At 40.2% G+C, this 12,500-nt stretch overlaps 2 protein-coding genes and 1 pseudogene across 5 annotated transcripts in view; 2 read left to right on the top strand and 1 right to left on the bottom strand.

Annotated features, from left to right (window-relative positions):
- Nucleotides 1–4,503, top strand: part of LOC119573098 (solute carrier family 28 member 3-like) — a 28,983-nt gene extending 24,480 nt beyond the window's left edge. For all 4 annotated transcript variants that reach the window (XM_037920132.1, XM_037920131.1, XM_037920130.1 and 1 more), the window contains 7 exons: nt 518–712; nt 1,180–1,341; nt 1,544–1,797; nt 1,975–2,149; nt 2,266–2,424; nt 3,281–3,461; nt 4,217–4,503. In XM_037920132.1, coding sequence (XP_037776060.1) covers nt 518–712; nt 1,180–1,341; nt 1,544–1,797; nt 1,975–2,149; nt 2,266–2,424; nt 3,281–3,461; nt 4,217–4,248 — 1,158 coding nt within the window. In that variant the 3' untranslated portion in view covers nt 4,249–4,503. The remainder of the gene's footprint in view (nt 1–517; nt 713–1,179; nt 1,342–1,543; nt 1,798–1,974; nt 2,150–2,265; nt 2,425–3,280; nt 3,462–4,216) is intronic.
- A 130-nt stretch (nt 4,504–4,633) lies between these two features.
- Nucleotides 4,634–11,527, bottom strand: LOC119573099 (solute carrier family 28 member 3-like; the record flags this gene model as incomplete). Its single annotated transcript, XM_037920134.1, is given in 11 exon segments — nt 4,634–6,429; nt 6,711–6,891; nt 7,271–7,429; nt 8,196–8,370; nt 8,601–8,854; nt 9,336–9,497; nt 9,791–9,985; nt 10,311–10,464; nt 10,671–10,756; nt 11,046–11,126; nt 11,423–11,527. Coding segments are annotated over 11 exon segments (1,626 nt in total), but the record flags the coding sequence as incomplete, so codon positions are not given.
- A 64-nt stretch (nt 11,528–11,591) lies between these two features.
- The window catches only part of LOC119573487, a 9,023-nt pseudogene continuing 8,114 nt past the window's right edge, over nt 11,592–12,500 (top strand).

Raw genomic sequence — 12,500 nt, 5'->3', positions numbered from 1 at the left:
CGGACCTTACACGCATAGACCTTGCACGCATGCTGCAAGCACGTGAGCACGCACACACACACACACACACACACACACACACACACACACACACACACACACACACACACACACACACACACACACACACACACACACACACACATATATATGTATGAATGTATATATGTGTATATATATGTACATATATACATACATATACACACTCGTGTGTGTGTGTGTGTGTGTGTGTATATATATATATATATATATATATATATATATATATATATATATATATATATATATATATATATATAATTATATATTATATTATTATATTATTATATATATATATATATATATATATATATATATATTATATATATATATGTATATTATATATATATATATATATATATATATATATATATATATTTTATTTATTTATATATAAGTGTGTGTGTATGTCTGTATGTATGCATGTACGCATGTATATAATTAAGCACGTTATCTGAGTTTTTGCTCCTGGCCGCAGGTGCGATGGCGCCACGTGGCCTGGGGAATGGCGCTGCAGTTCTTGCTGGGCCTGCTGATCCTGCGCTGGTCGGTGGGGCGCGCCGTGTTCCAGTGCGTGGCCGGGAAGGTGACCACGTTCCTGGCCTTCACCGACGAGGGGTCCAGCTTCGTATTCGGGACGCTCGTGTCCGAAATGGGAATCTTCGCTTTTTCGGTGAGTGGCTTGGCGGCCAGGAGCGCTTCCCCTACCCCAGCTCTCTCTCTCTCTCTCTCTCAACCTTCTCTCCTCTCTCCCTCTCTCGCTCTCTCTCTCTCTCTCTCTCTCTCTCTCTCTCTCTCTCTCTCTCTCTCTCTCTCTACTAAACTCTCTTTCCTGTATATTTCATCGATAATTATGATTAGTCTTGCAATTTATCAATATAAAAGAGTTTAATATTCTTTGCTGTATCCCACGTCATTTCCATTCTGCTGTAATATTTGTTATCTTCAAATAATTTTTTTTTTAATGGCTAACTACTTGCAGAGTAAATAGATAGAAACAAACAAACGACGTGTAAAATGTGAGCAAATCATCTCAGGATTATGTTAATGTTCTAATTAGTCCTTAGAAATGAGTACACACGTTTTCTTAATTTCTCGCGGACTTTTCCATAGATCCTCACCACCCTTCTCAACCTACAGGTTCTCTCAGTGATCCTGTTCTTCAGCTTCTGTGTTCAAATCCTGTACTACTTGGGCATCATGCAGTGGGTCGTCATGAAGCTGGGCTGGGTCCTGCAGGTCACCGTCGGCACCACCGCCTGCGAGAGTGTCAACGCAGCTGCCAACATCTTCCTCGGGCAGGTGGGGCGTGCTTTTATATCCATTTTTGGAGGGATAAGACAAAGTCTTCTGTGTTATATGGTCGAACAAAATACTGTGATGGATTTTTATTATCATGAAAGAAATATCAACACCGGAAAGGCAAAGCTTTAAATGCAATTGCAGGGCAGCTGTGAACTAAATTCTTATAACAATTTCGTGTGTTTTAACCAAACCTCCACAGACCGAAGCCCCCCTGCTGATCAAGCCGTACCTGCCGCTCATGACCAAGTCGGAGCTGCACGCTGTCATGACGGGCGGCTTCGCTACCATCGCCGGCTCCGTCCTGGCCGCCTACATCTCCTTCGGCATCGACCCCGCCCACCTCATCTCCGCCTCCGTCATGAGCGCCCCCGCCGCCCTCGCCTACGCTAAGCTCTTCTACCCAGAGACTGAGGAGTCGAAGACGACCACCAGTGACATCCAGATCGAGAAAGGGTTGGTCTGTGTGTGGAAGGGAGAGGGAGGGAGAGCGAGGGGCAGGAGCTGATTCATTTATTAACGTCTTGGGGGTACCTCATGATCCGTATTTATCGACAGGCCTTTTTAGCCATTGTTCAACCACACAAAGATAAATATGTCTGATTATTCCTGAAACCCGCCCTCTCCGCGCAGCGAGGAGTCGAACTGGCTGCACGCCGCCATGGTGGGCGTGACCAACGCCATCCCGCTCGTGGCCAACATCGCCGCCAACCTCATCGCCTTCTACGCCTTCATCGCCCTCTGCAGCCACGTCTTCGACTGGGCCTGCGTGCTAGCCGGCGCCGAAGAGGGCCAGTGCTCGCTCGAGGTGAGAAAAACACAAATACAATAATATTTAGTAGATCCTCAGCCTACATACAGTACTCAATTCCCCAGCAGAACAATACTGGCAAAAATAAAAACTCGAATTCCTTCCTTCCCCAGTCGTTGTTCGGGTGGATCTTCATGCCTCTGGCGTGGTTGATGGGCGTGCAGTGGGTAGAGTGCGACAAGGTGGGCGAGCTGGTGGCACTCAAGACGATCGTGAATGAGTTCGTGGCGTATGCGCGGCTGGAGGAGATGCTCGAGGCCGGGGAGCTCTCGGTGAGACGCGTGGCTTAGGTCTGGGTATTAAGGCCAAGGTCTATGTGTTAAGGTCAAGGTCTGTGTATTAAGGCCAAGGTCTATGTATTAAGGTCAAGGTCTATGTGTTAAGGTCAAGGTCTGTGTATTAAGGCCAAGGTCTATGTATTAAGGTCAAGGTCTATGTGTTAAGGTCAAAGTCTATGTGTTAAGGTCAAGGTCTATGTGTTAAGATCAAAGTACATATGCTAAGGTGAGGTCAGGTCTATGTGGTAAGGTCAGGTAACAGTCTCCGCTTCATGTGGAACCTTATTATATTTGAGGTTCAACTTGAGGAGGAAAATGCCTTTTGCGAAAGGTGGGGATCTCCACATAATGCAGTGTATTTACCGGTTTAGTTGTACATTGAAGTCCGGCTAAAGATTTTTACAAGGTATATTAAATGGGTAACCCCACTCTGTTTTGATAAAAATCCTTGCTAGCAATTTCCGATCTAATGGGAAAAAAATCTTTGTTTCTTATTCGATTATTTTTTTGACATTGTTCTTATTGAATTACTTTTAAAGAAAATGCAGTGATAAAATACTTACCATAACTTTTCAAACAATTTGTTAGGGTAAAAAAAATGACAATACCGCATTTAGCCAATGACAATGTGCTGTGAAAATTAAAATTACTTGTATAAATTACTTGATACTTTTATCTTCACCAGAAGTAAAACTAAAATTCCCCTTTTTATTTATGATAACTAAGAGTTCCTTAGACAGCCGCCAGAATACTCTTGGGAAAAAGTCAATTTCATTTTTGGGTTCAATAGGCTATATGGTATATGTACCTTGGAATTTCATGTAATTTCCTTTGAAACGCCCTTTTTCAGAAACGCGCCGAGATCATCGCCACGTACGCCCTGTGCGGCTTCAGCAACTTCAGCTCCATCGGCATCAACCTGGGCGGCTTCGGCGCGATGGCCCCCGACAGGAAGGCCGACCTGGCCAAGGTCGTCGTGAGGGCCATGATTGCCGGAAGCGCGGCCTGCTTCCTCACGGCCTGCGTGGCCGGTATGTAGTTTTCATGTATTCAGGGGGGGAGGGTATAGTAGAGGCAGAATGTAGGTATAAATATTTTTCTTCATTCTTTTTTTCACGAGTTCATGTTGCTGCAAATGTCAGAGGGATATAGCGGGAAAGAAGAGATATCTAAGATTGTGAAAATTATAGAGGAAATATAATCGACTTCACATGTGAGGGTGGAGAAAGCACGAGAGAAAGGGCTAGGGGTGGCAGAATTTCTTTTCCACGTCAACGGCCAACAGTGAACGCATTTCTACACTGAGCTTGGCACTCGGCACCTCTAGCGTAGGCCCTTTATCGCCCTTTTGAACGAGTGGCTTGGGAGTTATCTGTGGGCTCATTCTGAAGGATTTCCGGTACCCGGTTGTGCTAAAATTACATGGCAGTAACAGACAGTGCCTATTCATAAATAGAAACTTCAAAACAAAATATATATATATTTCTTTGTAATGTCGCACATGTAATGTAATGTGTGTGTGTGTGTGTGTGTGTGTGTGTGTGTGTGTGTGTGTGTGTGTGTGTGTGTGTGTGTGTGTGTGTGTGTGTGTGTGTGTGTGTGTGTGTGTGTGTGTGTGCATGCGCGCGCTTGTAGGTGCGTGTTTGTGTACTTAAGTGTGTGCGTACGTACGTGAAACCCTAACAAACCTTTGATAATTATGTACAGCATACACTACATTTTATACATACTTTGATAATATATTACATCATAAACGCCAAAGTAATTACAGCTTTTCTTCCCACAGGAACACTTATCAGCGACCTTCCCGAGAGCTAAACCAGACGAAACCGTTTTTTTTATAAGGATGATTGGACGGGCGCGAGGAGCAACACGTGGGCTTAGCGGTGTCTCCTCGAACCGAGGAATATCATGTGTTGACTGTGAACTATCGTTTTTGTACGGGACATTGTGGCCTAATGTCAATAAAACCTCGTAATGAACGCCCTATGATATATGATACAACTTCTTCACGCCTCAAGATTGCCCTTGCTTCGTATGAACGTTTATTATAATAAACACAATTTCTTTTTACCTTTTTCATTATTTCATCTTGTCATGCATCGGGTGTTAAATATTCATACCATCCCAAAAATGTTACAAAAAATATAAATCGGCTTCCAGTCATCGTCATAATATAATGGTTAATATCTGAAACTAGTTGTTTATCATTGAACAATTTTTTTATTTATTCAGGAACAATCAGTCTATAAATATAATATTTACAACAGCTAAAAGTCAGAAGAAAAAAAACCCGAAGGACTTCGCTAACTTAAACGAAGTTATATATACACACTCCAGGACTATTAAAATTCAAGTCTCTATTTACATGGTCGTTCTTAGGATTTTTCCTACATTTAAAACTATGTGTATTTCATCCAGATTTGCTTCGTTTTTCCTTCGGCCAATTTTAGAATTCAGTGCACACTATACCTATTATTAACAGAATGCACAAGTTACAAATGTTAGTAAAATATCTTACCGTTAAATACTTGTACACTTGTATACTTGTACATGTAAATTTCTAAAAAAAAAAAAAAAAAAATGTAGTTGACGCTGGGTACCTATTGTATTCCGTGTTACTGATCATGCGTTTATAAAGTACACTATGCATAATACATACAGGGATGTACATAAGGACAGATGTAGAAAAATAAGAACTGAGGATTTGAGGCTGACAATAATAAAATAAGAAAAAAATGAAGTTGGAAAAAAAAACAGGCAAGTAATCCAGTTCATTCTTGAAATAACAACCACAATAAAGGCAATATGAATTAAAACATATAAATATATTCTCTTGAATATACATCTGTAATATCTGTACACATCATATCACGTATAATAAAAGATTTATTCCATAATGAGATTCGTAGTCTCAAAATATTTACAAGACGTATTATCAAAAATAGTTGTTCACAACCTTTCAATTACACGTTTTTAGGCGAAGAGAAAAAATATTCAGCAGTCTTTACATAATATATAATACATAATATATAATATATAATATCTGTACATAGCATATCGTATTATCAAAAATAGTGTTTCACAACCTTTAAATTACATATTTTTAGGCAAAGAGAAAAAATCAGCAGTCCTTATCCACCTAATCATAATATTATATTCCTTGAAAACATGGTTTAATAGTATATTCTTATCATGGACACTGACGAACGCCTATTAAACTGGCTTACAATATTTTTTTCTATCGAGGCTTCGCGCCCTACTGGCTGGGAGCCACTGATCTAAAAATATACTTGAGTATATGCAAAAAAAATATTCGAGGTAAAAGAATAAACTTTAAAATTATATCTAATGGAATGTATGGACCGGAATATATAAAATCGGAATGTACAAAATTGAGCGCAAACATTTCTGCACTTGAGGAAATACTCATATATGCTTTTCTTATGAAAAGATATACATATGTACAAACTTTTTCCAAACTTAACAAGGCAGAAAACATCTGCATCTGTATAGTGCATTCCACATGTTGACAGGCTATATTTGAAAATCAGATTAGAAAATATTCTATGTGCCTAACCATTACAATACTGTTTTAAAACCCAAATGAAAACTCACATACTCATTTCTCTTTTATACTGAGCTAGCAGACTTGTAAATCCCTCTGTCGGCAACTTGGCAGTCATAAAATAGCGTCCAAAACGTCCTAAGAGCTTTCTCGTTTTTTGTTTACTCCTAACTTATAATGCGGACCATTCTGCAAGGATTTTCCAGAGATCCTTAGGGCATCATTTTTAGCACCACAAACAATATTCATATAAATACCATCCTCTGTACAAGTATTGCTAGCACTGAAGACACAGCTACGATGCATACTACAAAACGCCAACTTTTCCACGTTAAAGCAGACCCAACAACGGTCGAATTACGTGAACGCCGCTTGAGTTCCGTTGATGGCCGTCGCAGCGCCGCCGTGCGCACCGTCGCTCAGCAGAGTGCCTGGGGAGAGAAGAGTCTTAGTTCGCTAATTGTTTATATAAAATTCTGCTTAAGCATTCACATGGACGAAGAGCTATAACTGTCTGTATCTTATACACGAAGAACTATAACTGTCTGTATCTTATACAAGCGACAAGACACAAAATGCTACATTGGTGATTGATTAAAATTATCCGCCGCGTCAACAGAGGTCATTGGCGGCGATTATATTTATGAGAGGAAAACTTAAGTACACAGCCAACGCGAGGTCCCAGCCTTCGCAGCCCATACAAAGAACATACCGGCCACGCAGGCAGTGAGGAAGCAGGCCGCGCTTCCGGCAATCATGGCCCTCACGACGACCTTGGCCAGGTCGGCCTTCCTGCCGGGGGCCATGGCGCTGAAGCCGCCCAGGTTAATGCCGATGGAGCTGAGGTTGCTGAAGCCGCACAGGGCGTACGTGGCAATGATCTCGGCGCGTCTCTGAGAAATAAATTCAGGCGTTTGTGAGTCCAACGATATGAAAGGAACGGAATGGGGAGTGTGACAACACATGGATTGTAAAGATTCACAAACCTGTGAAAGTTTTTCTTACGAAATGTATGTACGAAAATGAATTCTTCCACAGATCAAGACCAACTGCCGTTTCAGGAATACTGTCTTCGCCAATGAATCAATTAAAGTCATCACATCTCGTGAAATTCTTCATTCTCATTCATACAACAAACAATATATACACTGCATTGAAACACACATTACCCTTGGAAATACCAATTACACATCCTGCCTTGTGAAATCATTCACCACCTTTCAACAATTTCCTTAATGTATACCGAGCTCGCCAGCCTAGTCGCCGCCTTACCGACAGATCGCCGTTCTTCTTCATTTCGGAGAGCCTCTGGTACGCTAGGAACTCGTTCGCGATGGACTTGATGCCGATCAGCTCGCCCACTTTCTCGCACTCCGCCCAATCCACGCCCATCACCCATGCTAGGGGCATGAAGATCCACCCGAACAGGGACTGTGTCACCAAAGAAACAAATAGGTTAGTGCTGTGGTATTAGTCCTTGCCGTCGGCTCGTAGTTGAAGCTCAATTAAATTTGGTCTGAGACAAGCCCGGGACAGGTATCCCATCCAACCATAGGTCTCTTTCCCGTTCTTTCACCTTTTTATTTGATATTCATCGCTAAGGAAAAAATAAAAACATGAAAAATCATATGGCTAAAGTCTGATATCTTGCCAACCAATCAGACAAACTAATTCAAAATAAGCAGAAATGATTGTAAACATTGTACCCATCCTTTTATCTGTGTAGGTCTATAAACATCCCTAAATATATATACTGGATAAGTTCTTGATTTTGCTTCGTGTTTCTTTCAGTGAGATGCCTATTTCTCGCCGATGTCTCTTAAGCATTTATAATAAAGTGATAAAAATAAATGGAAATTTAAGTACAGTGAACAAATAATGGAAAGAGATGGATGCTGGGAACAAATGGCATTTTTTAATACGAAGCATTACTGTGTAAATGCTATTCGTATTCTCCAGTCTTTAGTAGGAATGCAATGATAATAAAACAAGTTTATTTTCATTATCAACACGTTTTAAGACTTTATCACGGATACAAAGGCCCACGAACATCCGTTGACGCACAAATTGACACGTAACTAACCTCCCAGTCGTCGCATGAATAGCATAACAACCCCCCCCCCCCCTCCAAGAAAAAATGATTTGAACGGACGCAAACTGAACTTCCAAGTCCCATAAACCATCTGCCCGGACTTACCTCCAGTGAACACGTGCCCTCCTGTGCCCCAGCCAGCGTGCAGGTCCAGTCGAAGACGCCGTTGCAGAAGGCGATGAAGGCGTAGAAGGCGATGAGGTTGGCGGCAATGTTGGCCACGAGCGGGATGGCGTTGGTCACGCCGATCATGGCGGCGTGCAGCCAGTTGGTCTCCTCTCTGTGAAAGAATGTTTTGTTTCAATAATTTGATCTTCTGTTTCTTGGAGGGGGAGGATATGAGGTTTGAATGAGCCATCTTTACTTGTATGTTTAAAGTCTGTGTGACAATGGCCCAGGGAATGAAACCCCATTTTCTAATGTGAAAGACATTTACAATATTCTTGTTACTTCTCTGATCCTATTTTTTTCCTGTTTCCCAATAATAAAATCCGCGATCTGCTCAGTTACCCTTTCTCGATTTTGATGTCCTTGACGCCCGTTCTCGACACCTTCGTCTCAGGATAGAAGAGCTTGGAGAAGGCGAGGGCAGCGGGAGCGCTCATGACGGAGGCGGACAGGAGGTGGGCGGGGTCGACGCCGAAGGAGATGTAGGCGGCCAGGACGGAGCCGGCGATGGTAGCGAAGCCGCCCGTCATGACAGCGTGCAGCTCCGACTCGGTCATGAGCGGCAGGTACGGCTTGATCAGCAAGGGGGCTTCGGTCTTCGGGGGGAAAGTGGCTCGTTAGTTCCGGAAAAGGTGTCCGAGGAACGAAACGCAGCCTCAGGAATCAAAAGAAACAAAGTATCCAACGCATCAAGTCAAAACCTTATTCCTTCTTGGATAGATCTTTTGTAGCAGGATATTTTGCTTAAAAAGAAAAAGTCGCTGAATTTGTTTCTCTCCTATTTTTAGAAATTTTGTTTATGCGTCAACTACTTTCATTTTGGTGATGCAAAGGCAGATGGACTGGTTTTATATCTTAAACTGGTCTGTGGAGAATGTCCCATCATTCAATTAAACCAATTCATTTTTTTCAAGATTTCTTAAGTATGAGTCTGATTTGAGGTCAAAAATAGCAAGGCAACAGAGCCTGTGCGTGTGTTCTCTCCAAGATAAAATCCAAACATCACGCGACTTATGTCTCCAGCCATTACATAATACGTAAGAGTTAAAAAGGCTAAAAAGATGGCAGCCGACCCACCTGCCCGAGGAAGATGTTGGCAGCGGCGTTGACACTCTCGCAGGCGGTGGTGCCGACGGTGACCTGCAGGACCCAGCCTAACTTGATGACGACCCACTGCATGACGCCCCAGTAGTACAGGATCTGGATGCAGAAGCTGAAGAACAGGATCACAGACAACACCTGTGGAGGACAAGGAAGAGTTAAAAGGGTCCGCTGTCGTTTGCTGCGCTGCGTTAGAATGAAGTTACTCACTTCTGGTATTTAGCTTGCAAACTCATTGACTAATACACAATACGGTAGATTATTTAAATAGATTCTAAAGCAGCGAGAATAATTGTATTAATCAAAATTACGTAGAGAAAAAATAGGAGTGATTACAATATGGGCCTTTGTCAGTCTTCATAAAGTTTTCATTATTCATAACAGACAAAGTACATCATTAAACAGAATACCATACTATGACTATTGCTCACCTTAAATGCGAAAACGAACTGCTTATTCACCAAGTCGCCGAAAACGAAGCCAGAGCCCTTGTCCGTGAAGGCGAGGAAGGCGGACACCTTGTCGCCCGCGCATTCGAACACGGCCTTCCCCACCGGCCATCGCAGGATGATGATTCCCAGAAGGAACTGCAGCCCCATTCCCCAGGCCACGTGGCGCCATCTCACCTGCCGGGGGAAGCTTTACGTAGAGCAAACTTATGTGATCTTGCTTTTCATTGCGTTGTTGTTTTAGTCAGGATCTTATGAAAGACATCGCCTACCCTGTTAAACAATACCCTGAAGTATGCTTCAAATACCAAAGTATTGCGACCCGCGGGAGAGGGGGAGAGAAAGGAAGAGGGACAGGGAGAAGAAAAGGAAGAGGAAAAGGGAGGGGGAAGAGGGAGGGGGAGGGAGAGGGGGGGAGGAGGAAGGAGGGAAGGAAGGAAGGAAGGAGTGAAGGGACAAACAGATCGGAAGAAAGACCCATACAGTGAGGAAAAGACCAAACCTTGCGCGGTGCCTTGGAGAAGATGAAGCCGAGGAAAAGGAGCACAAAGAGTCCGAACAGCGAGATAAGGCGATGAGTCTCGTGCCAGGCGTCCACGAGAAGGAACAGGAACACGATCAGGAGGAGGCCCACGTACACCCCGAGACGCAACACTCTGCAAAGTAAAAATAAATAAATAAATAAAATAACGCGTGGAATTAAAAATCAGCGTCGATTTCAATCTATGTATTAACGGGGATGAACAGCAATTGGGAAAAAAATAAACATCCAGAACTGCAGTGATAAAACGAATATAACCTAAGGATCTGCTGACATCACGAGATATACAGTTATACATCACGAGAGAAAAACTAAACTAACCTGAAGCGCCAAGCCTTTTCGAAGAGGATTCCAATGGGTTTAAGGACGGTCTTGTAGATGGTTCTGCCGAAGTAAGGCTTAAGGATCTGGAAGGGAACAAGGCTTCGTTATATGAACGTCCTGGCTGATTCCGTGTTCGGTATAACGGCCTCCGTTGAGGTTGTGGGCTGTGATTATCTTAGTAACCATAATAATGATAATACTAAAATATTAACGTGATTATAATGATATAATATTCATGATTAGAATCACAAGAATTAGAACACCATTCATAAAGAAAACAAAACGATTCCTAACAACAGTGACATCGTCCTATCAGTAACAAAAGCAACAAGAGCACCGAGGGCAGAAGCACCCCGACCAAGGGAGACTCGCCTGGAAGTAGAAGAGGCCGAGGAGGACCAGGAAGGTGATGATGATGAGGAGGCCGTCGCCGTCGCACCAGTACCGGCCTTCCTGCAAAGGGACGTCAGGGTTCGTTGAAAGTGACGAGGGTGTGGGTAGGGTAGATGGTGAAGGTGGATGGTGAGGCTAGATGTTAAGGGTAGATGATGAGGCTAGATGGTGAGGGAAGATGGTGAAGGTAGATGGGGAGGGTAGATGGTGAAGGTAGAAGGTGAGGGTAGATGGTGAGATGGTTAGGGTGGTGAGGATATAATATAACAAAGAAAAACCTCAACCAAATCAATAATGTAAAAAAATAAAAAAAAACACACACAACAAGGGATAGAGAGAAAAGTAAACAAACATACCTCAACAGTTGTATGTATTGCCAGAACAGCGACGAAGTAACAGAAATACAGGGCCGCTACAACGGATAACACCAGACGTTTTATCCACAGGCCGGTGTTCACGCCCTTGGGAACGAAAAGAACAGTGGTGAACAGCGTGCTCCATAGAACATTAAAACACTGGTTCATAATGCTGGGAATGATGGTAGTAATGAGAAGAGAAAGGGAATTCACTGAATGGCTGCCATCAACAGTGCTACAGCAATTTAAAATTTTCCATCGATGAAGAAAGCCATTTTATATATACATACATATATACATATATATATATATATATGAATATATATTATCTATATATATATATAATAGATATATATATATATATATATATATATATATCATATATATATATATTATATATTATTATATATATATATATTAGCTATATATATATAATATATATATAATATAATATATATATAATAATATATATATATATAGTATCTTATATATATATATATATATAGTTATATTATATATATAATATATAGATATTATATATATATTATATATCTAATATATATATATATATATATATATCTTTTATCATAATATAGATATAATAATATTATAATTTTCTATATATATATTATTTTATATATATTATATATCTTAAAATATTTTATATATATATATATATTTATATATATTATATATATTATATATATATATATATTATATATTAATATATTTTTTCATATATCTATATATATATATATATTTTAATATAATATTTTATATATATATCTATAATATATATTATATATAATATATATATATAGAATATAATATATATAATATTATATATATTTATATATAATATATATAGATATATAATATATATATATATATAAAATATAATATTATTAATAGATTTATATAAAATATAATATAATATATATATAATTATAATTAATAAAATAATATACTATATATAAATTAATATATATAGATATATATATATATAATATTAATTATATATATATATAGATATATATATTATATATAATATATATATCATATATATATATAGATAATC

The sequence above is a fragment of the Penaeus monodon genome, chromosome 5 (assembly GCF_015228065.2).
Source record: "Penaeus monodon isolate SGIC_2016 chromosome 5, NSTDA_Pmon_1, whole genome shotgun sequence".
In the NCBI taxonomy this organism is placed as follows: domain Eukaryota; kingdom Metazoa; phylum Arthropoda; class Malacostraca; order Decapoda; family Penaeidae; genus Penaeus; species Penaeus monodon.
This window is presented reverse-complemented; position numbering and strand designations above follow the sequence as displayed.